The sequence below is a fragment of the Talaromyces marneffei genome, chromosome 5 (genome assembly GCF_009556855.1).
Source record: "Talaromyces marneffei chromosome 5, complete sequence".
NCBI classification, from domain to species: Eukaryota; Fungi; Ascomycota; class Eurotiomycetes; order Eurotiales; family Trichocomaceae; genus Talaromyces; species Talaromyces marneffei.
The window spans coordinates 1,670,285-1,690,491 of record NC_072352.1 but is presented as its reverse complement, the minus strand read 5'-3'; the positions used below and the strand labels follow the sequence as shown (position 1 = coordinate 1,690,491).

At 46.1% G+C, this 20,207-nt stretch overlaps 8 protein-coding genes across 8 annotated transcripts; 4 read left to right on the top strand and 4 right to left on the bottom strand.

Annotated features, from left to right (window-relative positions):
* Positions 1-32: 32 nt before the first annotated feature.
* Positions 33-458, top strand: EYB26_006933 (uncharacterized protein; the record flags this gene model as incomplete). The annotated part of the gene is made up of 1 exon (XM_054266206.1): positions 33-458. The coding sequence occupies one exon, from the start codon at positions 33-35 to the stop codon at positions 456-458; it is 426 nt and encodes a 141-aa protein (XP_054122181.1).
* Positions 459-624: 166 nt separating this feature from the next.
* Positions 625-1,647, bottom strand: EYB26_006932 (uncharacterized protein; the record flags this gene model as incomplete). Its single annotated transcript, XM_054266205.1, has 5 exons — positions 625-655; positions 706-719; positions 775-1,052; positions 1,100-1,319; positions 1,372-1,647. 5 exons carry the CDS (start codon positions 1,645-1,647, stop codon positions 625-627), a joined length of 819 nt encoding a protein of 272 aa, XP_054122180.1.
* Positions 1,648-1,901: 254 nt separating this feature from the next.
* EYB26_006931 (uncharacterized protein) lies at positions 1,902-2,850 on the top strand (the record flags this gene model as incomplete). Its single annotated transcript, XM_054266204.1, has 3 exons — positions 1,902-2,048; positions 2,106-2,230; positions 2,298-2,850. 3 exons carry the CDS (start codon positions 1,902-1,904, stop codon positions 2,848-2,850), a joined length of 825 nt encoding a protein of 274 aa, XP_054122179.1.
* Positions 2,851-3,171: 321 nt separating this feature from the next.
* Positions 3,172-4,435, bottom strand: EYB26_006930 (uncharacterized protein; the record flags this gene model as incomplete). Its single annotated transcript, XM_054266203.1, has 2 exons — positions 3,172-3,787; positions 3,852-4,435. 2 exons carry the CDS (start codon positions 4,433-4,435, stop codon positions 3,172-3,174), a joined length of 1,200 nt encoding a protein of 399 aa, XP_054122178.1.
* Positions 4,436-10,829: 6,394 nt separating this feature from the next.
* Positions 10,830-12,183, bottom strand: EYB26_006929 (uncharacterized protein; the record flags this gene model as incomplete). The annotated part of the gene is made up of 3 exons (XM_054266202.1): positions 10,830-10,947; positions 11,033-11,710; positions 11,795-12,183. 3 exons carry the CDS (start codon positions 12,181-12,183, stop codon positions 10,830-10,832), a joined length of 1,185 nt encoding a protein of 394 aa, XP_054122177.1.
* An 808-nt stretch (positions 12,184-12,991) lies between these two features.
* EYB26_006928 (uncharacterized protein) lies at positions 12,992-15,251 on the bottom strand (the record flags this gene model as incomplete). Its single annotated transcript, XM_054266201.1, has 6 exons — positions 12,992-13,042; positions 13,096-13,467; positions 13,524-13,719; positions 13,772-14,448; positions 14,509-14,964; positions 15,084-15,251. The coding sequence occupies 6 exons, from the start codon at positions 15,249-15,251 to the stop codon at positions 12,992-12,994; spliced, it is 1,920 nt and encodes a 639-aa protein (XP_054122176.1).
* Positions 15,252-16,389: 1,138 nt separating this feature from the next.
* Positions 16,390-16,871, top strand: EYB26_006927 (uncharacterized protein; the record flags this gene model as incomplete). Its single annotated transcript, XM_054266200.1, has 4 exons — positions 16,390-16,542; positions 16,601-16,625; positions 16,687-16,696; positions 16,748-16,871. 4 exons carry the CDS (start codon positions 16,390-16,392, stop codon positions 16,869-16,871), a joined length of 312 nt encoding a protein of 103 aa, XP_054122175.1.
* A 591-nt stretch (positions 16,872-17,462) lies between these two features.
* EYB26_006926 (uncharacterized protein) lies at positions 17,463-20,125 on the top strand (the record flags this gene model as incomplete). The annotated part of the gene is made up of 7 exons (XM_054266199.1): positions 17,463-18,844; positions 18,893-18,950; positions 19,001-19,077; positions 19,126-19,238; positions 19,295-19,680; positions 19,743-19,850; positions 19,913-20,125. The coding sequence occupies 7 exons, from the start codon at positions 17,463-17,465 to the stop codon at positions 20,123-20,125; spliced, it is 2,337 nt and encodes a 778-aa protein (XP_054122174.1).
* Between the last annotated feature and the right edge of the window lie 82 nt (positions 20,126-20,207).

The window sequence follows — 20,207 nt, the reverse complement described above, 5'->3', positions numbered from 1 at the left end:
ATCCTTGCGCAATACATGCGATTACAATCAACATGCAGCTCAAATCAACCACCCTCCTCATGGCCCTTGCCACCCTCACCACGGCCAGCCCTATCACCACCAAAAGAACCACAGAGATAGCAACAGATAACTGGCCTGTCTCTGGCTTCTCTGTCGGCTGCTCTCCTGCCGCATGCGCCTACAAATTCACCGTAACCCGCGCTACCGGCTCCACCAACCCAGGTTTTAATACTACCTGCGAAGGCAACGATTATACATCTGATTGGCACTCATGCGCCGATTCCTCTGTCTCTGCAAGGATTGTACCCAAGATAAGCCCGTTCTGGGAGGCTGACGTTATGCATAGATATGATACTCTCAATCAGGAAGGATGGGCGCAGGCATTCGCCAATGCGACGGTGGAGGATACGGTGTCCAAGTTTATTGTGACGGTTTATCATATTGAAGGTGTTGAGTAGTCATTTGAAACCGTTTGGTTAGCTTTTTTTCTTTCTTTTTCTCTTGTCGATACCATATTCTATTTTGGGCTTTATTTTGGCAATATCTTGGTGGTTTATAATGTGACGGTCGACTGTACAATATGTTGATTCCTATATACGGCAATTGATTCGAACTTAATCATCTTCATAGCCTTCTAACATATTTACCGTGCAGCCTGTAGAATTGGTCAGACTGATACAGCAGCAATTGAGTCGCCGAACATACCAATAATCAAATCTCTTCCATATCATCATTCAACTCCAAGTCCAAATCTAAAGGTGGAAAATCACCTACTTCCACCTTCTCTGGCTTCACAAACACACCTCTATTGTTTCCCGCACATTCAAAGTATCTCTTTCCAGCTATACTTCCATCATTTTTACCCGTGGGCTCGTCCAATTCAATACCAACCCAGAGCGGTTCAAGAGGATGGCCATCTTCAGTTGTGACTTTCTTATCCTTGAGTGGAGCGAATGGGATTTCGGTGACTGGACCAATATATCGAACCGTACCACGACGGATATGTGGTGGTGAGGAGGGGAGAATGATTGCTCGAGAAAGAAGTTTTATATCTGTGTCGTTAGACCATATCTTCAAAAGGCTATTTCAAGGAACATACCTTTTTTCTCAATTGCCTCAATATCCTTTGCTATTTGCTGATGCAAGAGGTCCTCCGGGGACTGCGTGTTAGGATCGAACCTGCCTAGCTTCTGAGATTTCTTCCAAGCAAGCACAGAATTATTCAAGGATTCGTATTTCTCAGCGGGTAGTTCATATTTCTCAACAGATGACAAATCCGCAAAGTTGGGCCTTGCTGCTGCTGGGCGTGTATCATGGACCTGCCATTCATTAGTTTCCCCCTTGCCATCACAAGGCTCTCAGAAAACAAACCTCAATCTCACATCCTCTCACCAATCCCCACTCGCCAATCAATCGATCTTCTCCTTCAATCCACTGGTCCGGTCGTCCCGGAGACTTGAATAATAATCGTTGACTGCCTGGGGGAACCCCAGTCATAGTTTCGAGCTTCCGCTTGAGTTGAGATATGCTCCATGATGGTGTGACGCGTCGTTCTGTGGCTAGAGACGGTTCATTCGATGTCGGTTGAGTGGCCGAGGCTGTTGAGATGATGACCGAGATGTCCGCGGGCGTTGCTTGGAAGGCCATTCTGTTCAATTATTGAAATTATGATGTGACACCTCACTTGGGTAGAATGCGATATGACACGTATAGAGGAATAAACAGTACTTTGTAGTTAGAGAAATGTCTCCTGAACCAAAATGTTTGTCGGTGCGGGGAGCGTGTCAGAAAGGGAAGGAGCATGTGGGGTATTGCATCGTATCAGTTCCTTCCTCGTTATCAGTCGATCTTTTTTTTTCGACTTCATAACTTCATGCTCTACAAATATTTGCTACCTGACAATGGCTACAACAGATAAATCACAGGCCAATCATGACATATCCGAGCAAGGCTCCAACATAAAGCCGAATGCCGAAGAGTACGAGTCCAAGCATGTGCATGAGGTGTATCAGCAGATTGCCAGTCACTTTTCCGAGACAAGATACAAGGTACGTCTATACATGCCTTGATCTACAATTATATCCTCAAGCCTTCTGACGGAATAGCCATGGCCGATTGTCGAACGATTTCTTCTGGAGCAAAAGCCCGGTTCAATCGGCCTTGATATAGGATGCGGCAATGGGAAATATCTCAAAGTCAATCAAAACGTTTTCATCATTGCGTCCGACAGGTATACTATACTATACACGACGAGCTATTAATTAATTAAGGGCCTTACTAACATATACTTATAACAGATCCGATGCTCTTGTTCAAATTGCGACGCAACACCAACCGCATTCAACCGTCGTTGCAGACATTCTTAACCTGCCTCATCCCGAGTCCTACTTTGACTTTGCCATATCAATTGCTGTAGTACATCACCTTTCCACACCAGAGAGAAGGGTTCAAGCCATATCGGCTATCTTGCAGACATTGAAACCGGTACCAGACAATCCCACGGACCCAGAAGCAAATACCGGGGGAAAAGCATTAATCTACGTTTGGGCTTTAGAGCAAAAAGCCAGTCGCAGAGGCTGGGACAAAGGTCAAGAACAAGATGTGATGGTTCCTTGGGTTTTGCGCAACAAGCCCGCTGTTGCTACGAAAAATAAATATGAACAACAAGAATCGAAAGACCAAGCCACATCACCAGAACAAGTACAGGACAAAGTATTCCACCGATTTTATCATCTATACGAAGAAAACGAGCTCGAAAGAGATATCTGTGCCGCAGGTGGTGTTGTCATCGAATCTGGATATGAGAAGGATAACTGGTGGGCGATTGCTTCGAGAGCTCCAGCACCGTGAACCTTGTCCAACAAACCCAACAAGCTGGTAGCAGCGAATCCTCGTTTTTTCTTTCTTTCTTTCTTTCGATTTTTCTCGCCAATATGCAGCCAGCAGACCTATCTATTCTAACCGAAGTGACCTACAAGAGTGGTATCAATCGTCATATCTTCAAACGCGTGATCATAAACACAAAACAAACAAATATCCACCCGATAACCAAAATTAGTCGCTAATGTACGGATCATTCTGCCTCCCTTTCCTCGTTGCCTTCAGACGCTATGCATGCAAATCAAGAACTGTATATACACGATGTATGGTTTATAAAAAATATCAACTGGCTCATGGTCTCGTTCGAGGGATCATCGTTGGTGACATGCCGGAAATGTCTGATTGAGGATGAGGACGAGTTAGAGGCGGCGGTGGCTGTTGCTGTGCCGGCCGAACCCCTTGATGATAAGGGTTCATGATGGATTGTGTATGGGGAGAACTGTATACTGGTACACCGGCCGCCAATTCTTCGACCGATGGAAGCTGAGGCTGTCCCTGAGATTGACCCTGAGGAAGGGGCTGAGGTAGAGGTGGCGGAGCGTGATGCGCTGGTGGAGGATGAGGAGGAGCGTGATGCGCTGGGGGTAGTAATTGAGGCGCTAGTCCCTGAAGAGGGATTCCTGGAGTCATTCCTGGAGGCATCACCAACGGATGAGGTGGATGCGGTACGGAACGCTGCGAAATACTGGATACGGACAGCGATTGTCTTCGAAGTCGAGGCATGACGGTGGTGTTTCGTCGCATTTTCGGGGGTGGCTCGATGGAGGAACCGCTGGATAGGGAGAAGGGCACAACCCCGGCGCGACGAGCCATTTCTTGTTCACCCAGTTGCCAGTGCATTGCTTCTGCTGCTCTCCATGGAATAGCCATTTCCTCCGCCACTTTTGCCCACATTTCGGCTTTGAATCTGTACTCATTAGTCTACAGACACTCCCCCACACACACATACCTCCAGTTGCTGATATACTCACCTCTCATATAATCTAGCCAACTTGTTCTTGCGATCTTCATCCCACTCACTCCTCCTTTCGAGGTAATTCTGATAATGCAACCGACAGCTGATGGCGCTTCGTCCGGGCAATTTCTTGCTGATATCCTCCCACTTCATCCCCCTACCGCGCAACTCGATAATCAGCGCATCTTCATCCGACGACCATTTTGACTGTTTCTTTGCCGGCGGCTCATTCACTAGTGAAGATGACGAATGCCGTTTTGTCCCCGCCGGCGTTGACCCTAGTATAGCCGTTGGATTTGCTGATGTTGCCGGTGTCATTGCTGACGCTGGGCCTGGCCCTCCTGGTGGTGGCCCCCTCGGCGTCGGTGCGCCTGAAGCTAACATGGAAGTCCTCCTCGACGAAGCCGCTGAAGAAGACGATGATGTCGGACGATTTATCTGCTGCTGCTGATATGTCTGTTGGTGCTGATGCTGCTGATATTGTTGTTGCTGCTGATGTGAAGGCGGGTTTTCTTCTTCATCGTCAGGTTTGAGTAACAGTGAGATATCCACTTTGGCGGGGGATATGGGGTGTATCGTTGGTGGATGTATGAGGATCATAAGTGTATCTTTTCGTGGTGTTGAGTAATAAAAAATAGAAATAAAATCAGGTAGATGAAAATCCCACGCGAGGATTTCTTTCTTTTATGTGGATGTACCGGTACGTGCTGTTGTGTCGTGTCGTGTCGTATTGTATCAACTCATCAAAAAAGCAAGAAACAAAAAAAAAAAAAAATCTTGGTTAGGTCGAGCCTAGATGGTTAACGGCAAGCATGGATAATGCTTGGTTGAGGTGATGAAATTGGTAAAAAGTAAGCTTCGTTGTGGCAATGCGAGACGAGATGTAATCCAATAGGGTTGTGGTTGGTTGGTTGAACACGACGTGGCTGTGGTGATGATGCTAATGGAATGAATTGGGGGGGGGGGGGGGTGGTTGTTGTTGTTGTCAAGTCGGTCAGGTCAACCCAGTTAGGAGATGAGATCATGTACTGTATGGTACATTATAAGCAATTAAGCAAGCAAAACAACAAAAAGGCAAGCAACAAAATTAGGGTGAAAAGAAAAGGGGAATGAATGGTGGAAAATGTACCTACCTACAATGTACACCAATGTATAACTACAGCACCAATCGGATGATTTGACAGATAAAATAAAGATTGATTGTTGACAGACGTAACGGTCAGGTCAGGTCAGGTCGATAGGCGCAAGGTAACGATCCCTTGGGGAATTTTTGTTTCAGGTATACAACCTTGGAAGCTCACCCCAAATAATGATCGTTTTGGGCCGGATTGATTCTTTTTTTTTTTTTTTTTTTGGTAAAGAGTGAAGTGTCCGGGGCTCTCTATGATGTTGACGAGAAGCAAAAAGGGACAAGAGTTTTGTTTGGGCCAGAAGTCAAAACTGATTTAGGCCTTCAACGGAAATCTAGACACTTTAGGGTTCGGTACTGAGCTGCCAGTTCTGCTGGAGTCGGGTGTGGATCGAATGAAGAACGATTCTAGGTCGATAGGGAAAGAGAAAAGGGAGTTGGGGATGAGGTCTGATTTGGTTTTTGGGCGGGTCGACAGGGTTGTTGGAAAAGCAGTGTTTGAGCCTGTGCTGTTTTTGCTTTGCTCTGTTTTTGTCTCTGCTTTGAAATTGGGTTAGACGGATCATGTAGGTAGTATGTATAAGATGCGATGTTATACCTGGGAAGGTACGTAGTGTACGTAGTAGGTGGATGTAGCAATCCAATCAATTTGAGTAACAGCTCTGAGGTCCGGTCAGTAGCACGAGGGGAAGGGGGGGGGGGGGGGAGATGTTCAAGAAGAAAAAAAAGACACACAAGAGTCTGAGAGTAAATAGAAGAAACTTGATAGAAAAGTTCTAGACCGGAATTAGGTATGGTTACGAGACTAAGGTCGTACTGTTGTGCATGGCTAATGGGATTAATTTGTTGAAGGGTCGGCCTCCACAAGGCGAGAACGAGATGAGTTCGTAGGGATGAGATTGATTTCGGATTTTAGATTTGGATTGGGGATCTCTTCAGTTTCCTAGACGAGTTAGGTAGCTACTAGTCAACTAGTTCACTCAAGTGTTGTGATCTTAGTGTACTGACTAAGTGGGAAGAGGCGATCCTAATGAGCTGCATCGTACATGGTACCTACCTAGTACCTACTCTCCTGCGTATGTACAGAGTCTAAGAGCATGCACAGTACAACAATAAGTTGTAACTGCTCTGTAGTAGTAACTACGCCTGTAGTACTCACAGTGGAACGCCCCCTCTCGTCTTGAGTCGAGCAGCAGACAGGACAGATGGCGTTCTCCATTGGTGATCCATATAAACCATGATCCATGCTCAATCCTCTCTGTTGTTAGTTTGAACTTTCTTTGCCATGTATGTACTTCGTTTAACCATCATGGCTCTACATGTAGGAGGAAATAAGTAGCTACATAACTGCCACCCTCAGTCTCATGTTATTCATGCGATGATAACCTCAGACGAGCGCGTTCCAGGTTGCATTGAGTTTTGATTTGGCCCAGATCTGATACAGCTTGCTTGGTCCTAGCCAGTGTACACTTACAAATCTTGTATGTTACCTACCCTATGTGCGGCCATTCGTACTCATCCTTGATCGGAAGACAGCTGCTATCCCTGAAGACGAGACTCTCACTCAGGTCCTTGGAAATTGGCAGAATGGAATGAGGCAACGGATAGATTTTGAACCCCGCCAGAAAGGTCTAGTCATGCTGTAGCACGGCGCACTAGGGCGATGGAGCTGGTGGATCATGATGTCGATACGATTTGCAAATTACTGCATAGTAACTTAACTAGCATGGCTTGAGTTACTATGTTCCAGCCGTAGGTCGAACACCAGTCACGCCACGTTTGAGGTTGACGCTAGCCGACCTTATGCTCCTCCGGACTCCATAAATAATACTAGTTGAGATACAAACGGAGTTCTCCGGAGAAATACCCTCCTTACGACGTCCAGAAAAGCTGCCATCTTGACATGAACTCCAAAATAAGATCTGACAGGTACCAATATCCCGGACACCTATCACACCCTCATGCCTGAATCAGGTCTCGGACCGTGAGTTGGCATAAACTGTACGTAGCAACAAGCGGCATAAATTAAAGGACCGAACCCATGGGTTGACTGTTTGAAGAGGAAATGAGGAATTTAAATTACAGGGTTGCACATTTCGACCAAGCAGTCGAACATGTTCTTTTCAGATTCTCCAGTTCCAGTTCCAGGTTCTTGTTCCCGTTGAACCGGACTTATACTCTGTATCTCTCTGTAACTAAGTTAACTAACTAGTTAATCGTTTAACTTGGTTATTTGATTAGTTAGATAGTTGGCCAAGGAGTTAGGCAAGTAAGTTAAGTAAGTTAACTACGTAGTAACTAACTAAGTACTCACTAGCAGCCTGGTAAGCGAGCCAGATCGCCCATCGGAAAACAATTGAGCCGTTAGACCTAAGTTACTACGTACTATATTATACTACGTATGTACTACGGAGGAGCAAGAACTGCGACAGAGTTCAACGGTCAGTAGCGGCTGGACCCTTGTGAGACGCGCTGCTGCAGTCAATCAAATCTCAGTCTGTTTCTGGCTGAAGGATCAGGCCAGGCATCGTGCATGCATTTGCCTAGTTACGTCTACTGCTGCGAGAAGTTTGTCCCTCACAAGCTAAGCAGCCCACCGTGTCCACTTGACAATCCACTTGAAAACCAAGGTCTCGGCTGCCAGCAGCCATGGTTGGTTAGATTTATTCAAGCTGGAGCTAAGCTAGTAATAAATATTAAATAACGTTCGACAAGAAAAGATCCGAGATCAGCCTAGTGTTTACTTTACTCTGTACATTTTCAGTTAACTAGGCTGAACGGTTTCTTGTCCAGCCACTGTGTGGTGTTTTGGTGCAACTCGGATGGGTCCGTCCGTCCTTGTTTCAGCGTAATAATAATATAGCCAGCACGACGCTCTCTACTCCATCGTTAGTAACTCTACTACTGTATATTATTATTAACTCGCGATTATTCTCCATTATTCACGTAGGTTTGCCGGAGGAAACTCGGCCACCAAAACTGGATCGCATCAATCCATGTCCTTACTAGACTATAACAGGAGGTTCGTTATAGCGCCGTCCTATCCGAGTGTGGTAAGTACTTGGCTTGACGTGTTCACGATTTGCCTCTTTTTGTAAAGCCCTACCATCCTCTGTAGTAACTAACCGGAACTTTCTGACATGTTCAATTTGCCTCGGTTAATCTGCAAATCCTTTCGTATATCGTCATACTCATACATACCGGCATGAAACCGGTCGATGGAAGCACGCAAGCTGGGGAACCCGCATGGTCAGGCCAGGCCATGCCATGAGCTGCATGGTCTGCGACGCAAACAAGGCGAGCCGATCGTCATTTGCGCGGCGTCTGATATGTTTTGTTTTGCAAGTGTGGCGAGTGAGTGGCGTAGATGGAGGAGCCAGGCAGCGACAATCTCGTGGGTTGAGAGAAAAACGGTCGTAGCGATAAGGAGTTAGGGCTGCAACGGTGTGTACCCTAGCCCGTCAGATTCGCAATTGCCCTACTACGTAACTTTAGTACAGACTAAGTTACTCCGTACTCAGCACGCATGGACTGGTACTTACTTTGGATCTGCAGTCTGGTTAGTCAACGAAGCAGTTAGCTAGTCAACTAGAGCCGGGCTAGGATCGTATCAACAATCTCATGCACCCTCCTCCGTATGATTAAAGTGTCCGTGCAATGAACCAGCTCTCGTGTTTGCCGATCGGCCATGTCTGCTAGTCAGTCTAATCGAATCGCCAGGCATCGGCTGGGATCCCTTGTCTTGGTTGTCAACACTAACCACTTTGCCTAACGAGATAACGATGCATGAGTTATACAATCAAAGCCACGCAGACAACACAGCAAACCCTTTGAAGGTCATTGAATACAATCAGGCGGTGTGTCACCGCCTGCCTGCCTGAAGAGCCATTCAATGCAGTCAAAGCAAGGAGGTTTTATTTTCTTTTTCTTCTCGGTCGAATTCAAGATCAAGGAAACATGTGGCGGTAAATGAGTGCACGTTCCGTGCTTTCATCCATCTCGGAGTACAGAGTTCGCAGGAATCAGAATAAACAAACAGAAAAGAACTGAGTCATGGCGTCATGGCTGAACTGAAACATCAACGTTGCATATGACGGAGACGGTTCGCGATTTGCTTTTTGTTTGTTTTGGGGGTTTGATTGTCATCTTCATGTTGGGAGTCGTAAAAATAGCCAGCTTATGCTAACTAACTTATGCGACGCGACATTACGAGATGACGGATTACCCTAGTATAGTCTACCCTAACCCTGCTTTCCGTATTTGCTCGGCCTCCCTCCCAAGGGTGGGCACTACTTCTCCTTCGAATCATCGACACATCTAGACCCTTTGAGGCTTCGACAGCAGATGGATGAGATGGTAGGACGAGGACCATGACGATCTTGAAGGAGGTTTCCTCTCCTCCAGTTCTCGGTTGTGTGCCGATCTGTGTGTCAGTTGTGTTTAGCGAAGAGCCACGAGCCTACGTAGATACGCAAGTATGTATATATGCTATGCCGTGTCTTTGTTCTGTTTCAACTTCTGTCCAGCGGTGAATGTACTACTACACAGTATACGACTCTGTATGTAGTATCCTCGTATCTACTACTACGCATAGACATCTAATGACTAGCTAGTACGTAGTAAGTATGTACATGCATGATGTACATGTACATACAGGTACATATGTAGTAACCAGTAACTACTACATGGTACATCTGTCAGTCAAGAAGGGAGTGGCACAACACAACGGAACAGTTCCTGTTACTGCAAGTCCCAAGCATAGCAATAGCGTTAGCGCTAAATACAATCAACCCTATCGGAGATTTTTCTTCTTTGCTTTTTCCTGTACGACCGTGAACGAGCCAGGGTACGTATGACTGTGCTACCTGCGTCAGGGCAGTCATATGCCTTGGGCCTTGGAGGGCACTGCTATATGTCATACGGAGTAAGGTTACTTGGTTCCTCCGTTCCCAGTCATAATACACGAGCATATAGCGTGCACCCGTGACAGCTGTTAACTTAGCAATTTACAGAGTAGCATATCCGAAATTTGAGACATCGTATAGTTATAACTTATAACTTAAGTTAAGTTAACGATGACGTTAAGTTATAACTTAGCTAAGCTTACTACGAGTAACTAACTATAACATAAACAAACTGCTATGACATGGATTCGCCGAGCTGAGCCGTGTCTGAGCTGTCTGAGTCATCCTTATATTAGTTAGTTATAGTTAACTTAACCAGTTAACTAACTGGACTATTAAAGATCGTCATGTTTGTTTCTTTCTGATACATCATCTTCACACCTGCTCTGTATAGTAGTAGCTGTACTAGCTTTCGCTGTCTCACCTGGGATAAACTATAGTAGCCCTGCATGACATGCTGAAAACCGAACCGAAGTGGGAGAAAAAAAAAACCACACATATGTATGTATGTACTTGTACTCCATGCATATGCTCTGTATCTATCACATGAAACTCTTCCAGATCAGTCAGAAACAAAAACATGTGATCGTCAAACTAGAATCGGCCATCTATCTATCTTGGGAACCGTCAATGCGAACTAGTGCCTTAGGGCTATTGCCACTATATACTCCCTAACTAGTATCGTCGGTTCATCCGGGTTAAAAGCCTAAAGGATCAAAAGGATGCATGCATGAAACTTTTTTTTTTTCTTTTTGCCTGACAGGAGTTCGTTCGTTCGTATTCAATGTTTAGTTCGGTGTGTCCGTCCCTTGTTGATTTTCAGCTGAATTTGCATGTCATAGGTAGCCTACGTATGTAGTATTACCATGCTTGCGACAACATTTGCATAAAAAAAAAAGACACCAAGGAACAGCAATAGAACGGCAAGAAAAGGAGAATCAGTTTCGTCTATTGACAACTTTCATGCTCTTCGTCTATAGATAGCAATATCACCGAAATGGGCCTTGTCCTCTGGAAACTCGACCTGGTCATAGAACCCGTCAATTAAACACCTCACACGACTTGAATCTGGATCCGTCCTGGACACACAACGACGACGTTTTTGTCAGAGCTGGCAAAGAAGAATGCAACAATGGTAACCATACGGAGAATACTGGTACTCACACTTCCACATCTTTATCCTCGTCCCAAATCCTATCCCAAATCATAGCCGCCGGTTTCGCGATATCAACTACAATCTGCCTCACCGGCACATTCGGTGAAAACGAAAGGACAAGCGTCGAGTCATCAACCTCCAAAAACCCCTCTGGGTTCTCAATTATAGTAGCAATCCCGTAGTCGTCTTGGAGAATCTCCCGATCGATATCTGTATAGGCTGGGTCTTGGATGAAGCATTGAATCTGTTCGTCTCTTTGCTCTCTTGTAAGGCTGACATCCTCCTGTCGAGCCCGGGTGAGTATTTCGCGTAACGTCTTGATCAAGCCGTGCTGGTAGCATGACCTTCCTTTCGATCGGTCATCACAATGTGTAATTGATCCACATGCAAACGCAACGATCTTCTTTATCTGGCTTGCATCCTTTCGTAGTACATCTAGGTTCTGTAGTTGTTTGCATTGCTCACTCGACACCCACTCATGTAAACAGTTGTCGACATCTCGCCCAACCTCCTCTTTGGGTTTACCAGCATGCCTGGCTTCAGCAACTACCCGTCTTTCTTTCTCAAGAAGCTTCACTCTGTGATAGATGACGAGATTGCAAAATGCCAACTCCGGGTCACGATGCTTGACCCATTTCTCTGATATAAGATGTTGCATGGGGACATATTCAATGACAGGATTGACACTGTACAAAACCAAACCCCCCCCCATTCATTTAGCAAACGATGTTCCAAAACAAAAACAAAACATCTCTTATGAAACAACGCACCTAATATAATCCGCCCAGTCATATGTTTGTCCAATATGAAGCTGGAATCGAACCATGATCCCATCCAACCCTTTCACTAATATGTCTCCCTTGCCGCCTTGCGCCATACATTTCTGTACCTGTTCATGGACATCTCGAATGCCCTCCATTGTGAAAAGGGGAATATCCTCGGCAATCATTGTTTTGATGCGGGATTTGACTTGTTGTAGTATGGCTAGTCTCTCTTCTATTGTTGGGGCTGATGATCGTTGGGGCACGCCTACACGCTTGCGTTCGGCGAGGACAATTATCATGTCGCTAGGGTGGTCCTCCATTTCCACGCTTGATACATCTTGTATTTCCTCTTCTTCTATCACATCGTCCCCTTTTACTTCTATCGTTGTACTCATTATCGTCGGGGTGGGTCCTGGACGCTCTTTTTGCTCTGTCATCGGAGGAGGGTAAATGTGTGGGCGTCGAAAGGAGGGGTCAACATCAGGCAGCCGTTTGAGCACGACCAGCCCAAGTCATTGGTTGACTACTAACCTCGCCCTGCGTCGATTAAGGGGATGTGGTACTTAACAGCGTATAACGAGTCGCTGAGGATGGGATGTTGTTTCAGGTAGGATTGATTTTGGCGTGTATTCATATACTTGGTGCTTTGGCAATGGAGTCGACTACTCGGAGGAGTGTGAAGGAGAGTCCAACCAAGGCTGAGGACAAGAAAGAGAAAGGGTCAGTTCGGATTGGGAGTACACAATAGCATCAAGGGATGCAACCCGGGTTGAGTATGGGGCGACGTTGAAAACATCTTCGCGAATTGGTTTATTCATTCCTTGTCAAGGACAATGAAGTTGATTCATACCTCTTTGTAATCTCCGCTCCTTTCGATTTTCTTTTCTCTTAATTTGTACTTGACCTGGCGGTTGCTGTTATATATATGATACTATTTGACCACAGAATAAACGCTCTTCATTCGTTTTGTGAGATCAATTGACTTAACTACCTATGCAACGAGCCCATGCACGTAACGCGACCAGAAAATGCAATGCAATTGAAAAGTGCTTCAGATCCGTTGTTCGAAACCACAGCGACTCTGTCTTGACACTAAGTTTGGAGCCAAATGAAAACATTAGAGGACATATGTATGTCCTGGGCATTCTTTTCAGCCGTCTAGCGTCTTATAATACACTCTAAAGAATAAGATATGCAAATAGATCATGCAGGCTCTGTCTTGATTCGGACTTTTGAACCAGGTGAATCGGTATCCTGTAAATCATTAGCACCTGTCTTTAACCATCCACTTATATGACGCCACTCACCTCGGCCTTTCTCTTCCCCAGCACCGAGTCCGGTGTACCTGTACGTCCTGAGGGAGTCCCCGCACGAGCAGCAGCAGAAGTAGCAGAACCATCCTTGGTAACTTCCGCATAACAACTAGCATGATAAACACGGTTCCCTACTTTGAGTGCGTCCTGCCATATCCAGTCTTGCACATCTTCTGACCATGTCGACTCGAACTTTTCCTGGCAGATTGGACATGGTGCATTGCGTAATGTTACATCATTTGGCGCGCGAATCCATTGCTTTTGTGGCTGCTTCTTTGCAGCTTCTTCCTCAGCGGTAGTGGTGCCAGTACCGCCGGTGCCTGCTACGCCGCTGTCGTCGTCAAACTCTCGAGATTTAATCCAGTCCTATATACCATGTTAGTAGACATGTCTAAATAAGAATTGGGTGCGAATAGACATACCCTTTCATCGACATACCAACTACGATTCTGGCCACGTTTTATAGAGTCCGTCATACGTTGATTGGTTCTAAAATGCCAATCTAAATGGCGAGCCTTTTGCTGCTTGCCTTCTTCTGTAGATATAAACCGTCGTCCACAGGTACCACAACGATTGTTTTTTGCGTCGTAAAGACTGTTTATCAACACGGGACGAGGACTAGAAATACCGTTAGAGACATCCATCGCGATACAGATTCCTATTTACTCACATTTTTATAGAAGCTGTGCTCATATGAACATTGATCGTGATATCGGTCGTGCTTTGCGGTGTAGAAACCGAAGCCGCGGGAGTCTGTCCGGGAACGAGAAAAGGGAGGCTAAATGAAGCCCCCGTTGGAGGCGTTCCTGTAGAAGGTACGGGAGGAAGAAGGCCTCGTGCTCTAAGTGATGCAATGAGAGGATTCTCCGCTACTGGGGTTGCTGCTGGTTGGGGAGTGGTGGATGGCTGAATCTGGGGAACAATACCGCCAATGGCTGGCGTGGGAGTGGATTGCTGGCGGTTTGCCGTTGCTTGAATTAAACTAGCAAGTGTGTTTGGGTTTAGCAAGGCAGCCAGATTGGGCTGAGGTGTTGCTCGTGGGATTGGCTGAGTCGACGGCGTTGATATATTCGGGATAGGTACATTTGGATGAGAAAATGGCTGGGTTGCTGCGGGTTTTGGCGGGGCTAGAGCCGAGACTTGATCTCTGACCAGTTTCAGTTGGTCCGGAGGAAGTTGCTGGCGTTGCAGGATTGCTTGGAGATCTAATAACGCCTTCAGGCGTTGTTGTATCGATACATCAAATGGGTTTGCAGCAAACTCTGCTCGTGCAGTGCCAATCAGGTTTTCTATGTCACGGTGTAATGCCGCAAGATCTACATTTTGACCTTGTTGAGGAGTATGTGACTATTGACAAGTTAGGAAGGTCCAGTCGAAACGCAGTCGATACAACGTAATGAAACTCACCTCCGATCCATTTCCTTGAGAATGTCCATTCATGCTGCCATGACCTGCTTGAGAACTGGCTGGTGGGTATCGATGTGATGCACCCTGTGAAGGTGTGAGAGTATGCGTCCATGACGGCGGCGTTGCAGAATTTCGACCCCGAGCAAGCGAATCTTGTGGTTGATTTCGTTGCTGCTGTTGAAGTGCAGCAGTTCTGGCCTTTATCAGCGCGTTCTCGATGCTCCGAGTAATATCAACCGGGAACACAGGTCGAGGGTCTAAAGAGCCAGGAACAGGCTCCTTCCAAGTCTTGAGCATCTCGTCCAATTTCCTCCGCGTTTGCTGGTCGACCAAGGTGTATGCATTCATAAAAGTCTGATAAAGGTTCCGGCCCAAGAAGAGAGTGTAGGGTGTTCCTACATTCTTCACAACACTGTCGACTACGTACAGAGCAGGTAGTTTTTGAGATGGCGGTGTCTACCAAAAGCAATTAGAGCTTTTCTTCAAGGCTGCAACTACGACGCACGTAACAAAACAAGAATACGCATATACAAGCAAACATAAACACACGCGCTCGAGGAAGGGCAGACACCTACTGTTCGAATATGATTCTCCAGAACTCGTGATATCGCCATGGCATGTTCTGTATTCTCCTTAGCTATGACGGTCAAATTGCTGATCTGGAACTTGTCATTTGTCGTCAAGTCTTCCAACGAGTTCTTGTAATCCTCGGCGACTTCGTCGGAAGGGAGTCCCGACGACATGATGAAGATGAGTGGATGTACAAGGAATGGACAGAGCGAATATATATGTTAGGATCAGTTAGCAGCACTCCTGATTTGGGAACGATCTCTCTCTGCTTTTTTTTCTCTTTTGAAGCCAAGCTCCTACTTTTTTCTTTCCTCTGTGCCTTTGCCGTTTTTTGTTCTTTTCTTTCTTTTGTTTTTTCTCTTATAGCATCAGATATGGCTTGTTTTTTTTTCTTCTTCTCTTACCACAACGTGGCTGGTTTTGGAAAAACGTATCAGGCCACGGAGACCCCCAAAAGAATTCTGATTCTCGTAAAAAGTGCAATATGTGATGACAGAAAAAGATGACGATAAAACAGGCTCTTGTAGAATGCTTCCTTGCTAGCTAGCTAGCTACCTTCGCGAGACTGAGAATAAAGAGGTCATGCGAAACGCCCAAACCCGATTGATGAGACAACCTGGAATCCGAAGCCCACTGAAGCACTCTTAAACCCACTGTCCTGCCACAAGATTATCCTACCCGATGGTATTATCCAAGTGTCGCACCGGAGTCTAGAGAAAAGAGAGGTAAGTATGGAAATGGTCGAGGTTGGGATACGGTCGAAGATAATGGTTGATGCACGCTAAAACGCAACGCAGAAGGATTAAATCAGATCTGAACAAGCGAACATGCAAAATATATGTGTTGTATAAGGAGGAGAGATATCGAAAGTGAGAGTGAAGCGTGGAATGAAGATGGCAAATGGACATAGTCAATGTGCAAGGAAAGAAGTGCCGTCCTTCTTCTTGACAAACATGACAAACATGACAAACACGACAAACACGACCAACCGGACAAACAGGACAAAAAGTAAAGTCGTGTGACATGGACACCTGAGGCATCGATTGGGCAGTCCTTCCGCAGAGTGACGCAATGGGCTTGTGACCTCCTCCTCTCTTCATTCATCGCCATCAGACCACATTTTTCTTCAGAAATCATATAACACACTGCTCTAGCAACAAGGGAATTCTCTATACACTTGGCCTCCCATCACTCTCTCAATTTCTGTCCGCATTCTTACAAAAGTCCCCCGCTCCGCTCAGTGGTGTATCGATACCGAAGTATACTCGGAACTATACTCGGCCTTACATCAATTTCTCTACAACCACCACAATGAAGCTCTTCCACCAATACATTATTGTTCTCATCCTTGGGCTCTTCCAAATTGCCCTCGCAGTCCAGGTCCAGAAATCTTTCATCGTTTCTTACCCTGAAAACACACCGGATTGGGTATTGAATGAGGCCAAGAAGGCTATAACTGCTGCTGCGAGTACTGCTGTGATCTAGATTTCTATGTAAACATATACTGACAACCTTTTTGCAGGGTGGTTGGATAACTCATGAATTCAGTAAGCTCCTCAATTGTGACCTCGTCTTCATCTGAGTCATACACTAACTGCTATCTTCTAGTTCTATTCAAGTAATTACTTCACCCCGCCGGACTTTCGACTACATACTAACATATCATCAGGGGCTTCGCTGCCAAAGCTCCTTCATCTGTTATAGAGACCATCCAAACATCGTCCAACAATTTCCCCCCCGTTATCGAAGAGGACCAGGTTGTTACAATTAATGGCGATTTTGGCACACAGTAATGACCGGTCTGAAGACTTTCACGATCTCGATTGTTAAAGGAGGAGTCAGACTGTTGGAAACGCCATTTGATGTCCGCAGACAAGCAGCTAACGGCTGCTCCCTCGGTTTATGATAAATGTTATGAAGTATCAATAGGGTTATGATGGGCTAGTACTGTATTATATACATCTTGAATCGGCGTTCCTTGGTGACGGTCTGATTACTTGGATGACGTTCGTTTGAATAGAATAGCTCTGCTTTTATGCGCAACTTTTCAAATCGGGTTTCAATTCGACAGTGTTGAATAACTTAAATAGTAAACGGTTTCATAGATCAAGCCGAAACGATGGCGGGACATGCTGGGGCTAAGAGCGGAGACATCAGACCGTCAGACAGAGTAACGCGCGGATCTGCAGACAGCGCGACAAACGCTCCTGATGTACAACATGCTTAGTCTACCTTGATTATATACAGACTATGACTGAGCTGTCTTCAAATTCATAAAGATTGCAATGTTAATCTTTAAACAAATTTACTGGCAATAAAAGACCCAACTCACCCCTTGACTCACTGTCTCATGGTTCTGGGCCATACCCGTGGGTAAACACAAAATGGCCTCAGAACACAGTGTCGCCAAGGTCCTCCTCGAATGGATCAACAGCTTCTCCCTCGGCAAGACGATCAGAGACACCGAAGAACTCAGCGACGGCATCATCCTATGGGAAATCCTACAGGACATTGACCCTCAATATTTCCTCGACGAACTCCCCGAGCGGAACCCATCCGACCACTGGGTCACAAAATGGCAAAACCTCAAACACCTCCACAAACTGTTGACGGGCTATATTCGCAAACAATTTGATGACGAGATTCCTTCCGGATTGGATCCGTCGCCGGATCTCAAAGCTATTTCCGAGTCGAACTCGCTAAAGGAGACGAATAAATTGCTCAAATTACTCCTGATTGCTGCTATTAGCTCGCCCAACGCCGAGACGTACGTGACAACGTTGCAGAAGCTGAGTACACCGACTCAGGAGGGACTCAAGAATATAATTGAGGAGGCTCACAACTCGCAACATGAGGATCTGTCGGCGGACGAGGAGGATCGAGATGGCGCTGCGAAGCGTGATCTCGCCGTCGACCCTGAACTACAATTTGAGGAACGTGTAGGCAAGGTTTTGGCGGAGAATGACCGGTTGGCAACAGAAAAGAAGGAGATGGAGAAGGCATTAGAGGATTTACATAACCGGCTAGCTCGCTTACAGGAGAATAATGATACTCTACAAACCCGACTCGCTTCAACCGAGGATCGATTGGTTACGCTCAAATCGGGTAAAGGAGATGTCGGATTCAGCACCAAAGCTCTAGAAAGCAGATCGCGACAGCAAGAGGAACTCATTGCCAACCAAGAAGCGAAAATATCGGCTGCTCAGGATGAGATCGATAGTCTCACGATGTCCCTGGAGTCTATGCGCGTCAAGAACCAACGATTCCAAAAATTACAGGACGACTACGACGAGATGAAAACCGAGAGAGAGCAATTGATTCGCAAGGCGAACGCCGCAGAGAAATACCGCCAGAAACTGCAAGCAAGCCAGGACTTCGAGAAGGAGAACCAGGCCCTGAAAAACCAGGTCAAGGATCTTCAACAGCAACTCAAAGAAGCCGATTCGAACCAGAAGCGGTCTTCGGAACGCGACGTGGAGCTTGAAGAATATAGACGTGTGTTGCCGCGCATCGAGCAGGATCGTCATGAAATTCAGAGTTTGAAGAAACAGTTAGAATTCAACAATCACGCTCTGACCGAGCGTCTTCAGAGTGCGGAAGAACAGCGGGATAGAGATGAAGCTTTGATTAGTGAATTGCGTGAACGCATTCGAGAATTGGAGGGTTCAACCGATAGTCCTTCCTATACGCCTGGAAATGCCTCTCCTAGACTGCAAAGTACCTTGCAGAAGGATCTTGACGATATTGGCGCAAGGGAGACACAGTTGTAAGTATATTTCTGTGGTGTATAAGCTCTATTGCTAATTTCCTGCAGGAAGTCAGAAAATGAGGAGTTGAAGAAGGAGGTTCACAAATTGAAGACCACCAACACGGTATGCACCATTTTTTGGGAGCTCACCATCTTGATGCTAACTATGCACAGCTTGGATCTAGCCTTGAATCATACTCTGAGAATCTAGTCTTGACGGCACAACTAGCCCAAGCAAAGTCTTCGCAAAGGTACGTAATCTCTCTCAAGGCTATCTTGACGAAACTAACATGTGATAGTGACGAATACTGGAAACTCTACGACCAATATGCCGACATTCGTCAAAAGCTTGCCGATGCAGAAGACCTGATTGATAGTACCAAGAGACAGCTGGACGACGCCCGAGCAGAATGTCAGTACCCACTAAGCGCGTCTCCTGCTATCCAATACTTACTATATTTGTTATAGTACAACTCGTCAGCAAAGAAAAACTCGACATGATCGCTGAAGTCAAAGACTCCAACTCCAGCGAAATCACCAAAGTCCGCGAAGACTGGGACGAACTTACCCGGAAGATACACCACCTCGAAGCTGAGATCGACGCCTCCCAGGCTTTGGTCAGAGACATGTGTGTGGAACGCGACGAATTGCGTACTTTGCTTGATGAGAAACAGGCAGCAATGCGTGCCGAGGATGATGAATTTATGAAGGAGATTGAGACTTTGTTGGCTGAATTTGCGGCGAGAGCGAAGAATGAGAATCCGAATGCGCCTGAGAAATCGGGTATTGAGTTGTTGAAGCATTTTGCGGAGGTTACGGAGAAGAGCGCCGAGACGCTTGCGAAGAGGGCTGAGGTGAGTGTTGATTAGTTTCTCGACTAAAGACAAAACATGGTAACTGACATGATGATTTGCAGCACATCGACCAACAGGGTGATCTCATCAAATCACTACAAGAACAAATCAAGCACATCGAGGAAGCCAGGGGTGATGAAGAAGATGACAGCATCCCCAAACAACGCGAGGTATGTCCACACTTCCTAGGCCTACGAATCAATAAATTCAGTCTCTAACGTTTTCCGGATAGATCGAACTCCAAGAAATAATCAACCGCCAATCCCGCGAATTGGCTCTTGTCATGTCTGCCTGGTACGACCTCCAAGGCCGTCTACAACATAACAATATCACAGTTGCGCGCTACCGTCATCCTGCTTCAGGCACAACAGGAGGCGCAGATATGCAAAAGGGCTGGCTTGGAAAGCAGAGAAGTATTGTATCTGCGGCAAGTTCTGGTCGATGATGGGCCGCGAAGCGAAACCTATCCGGTAAAAAGAAGGGAAGAAACTTCGATGTAAGTGGTTTCTCTCGTTAGATATTTTTTT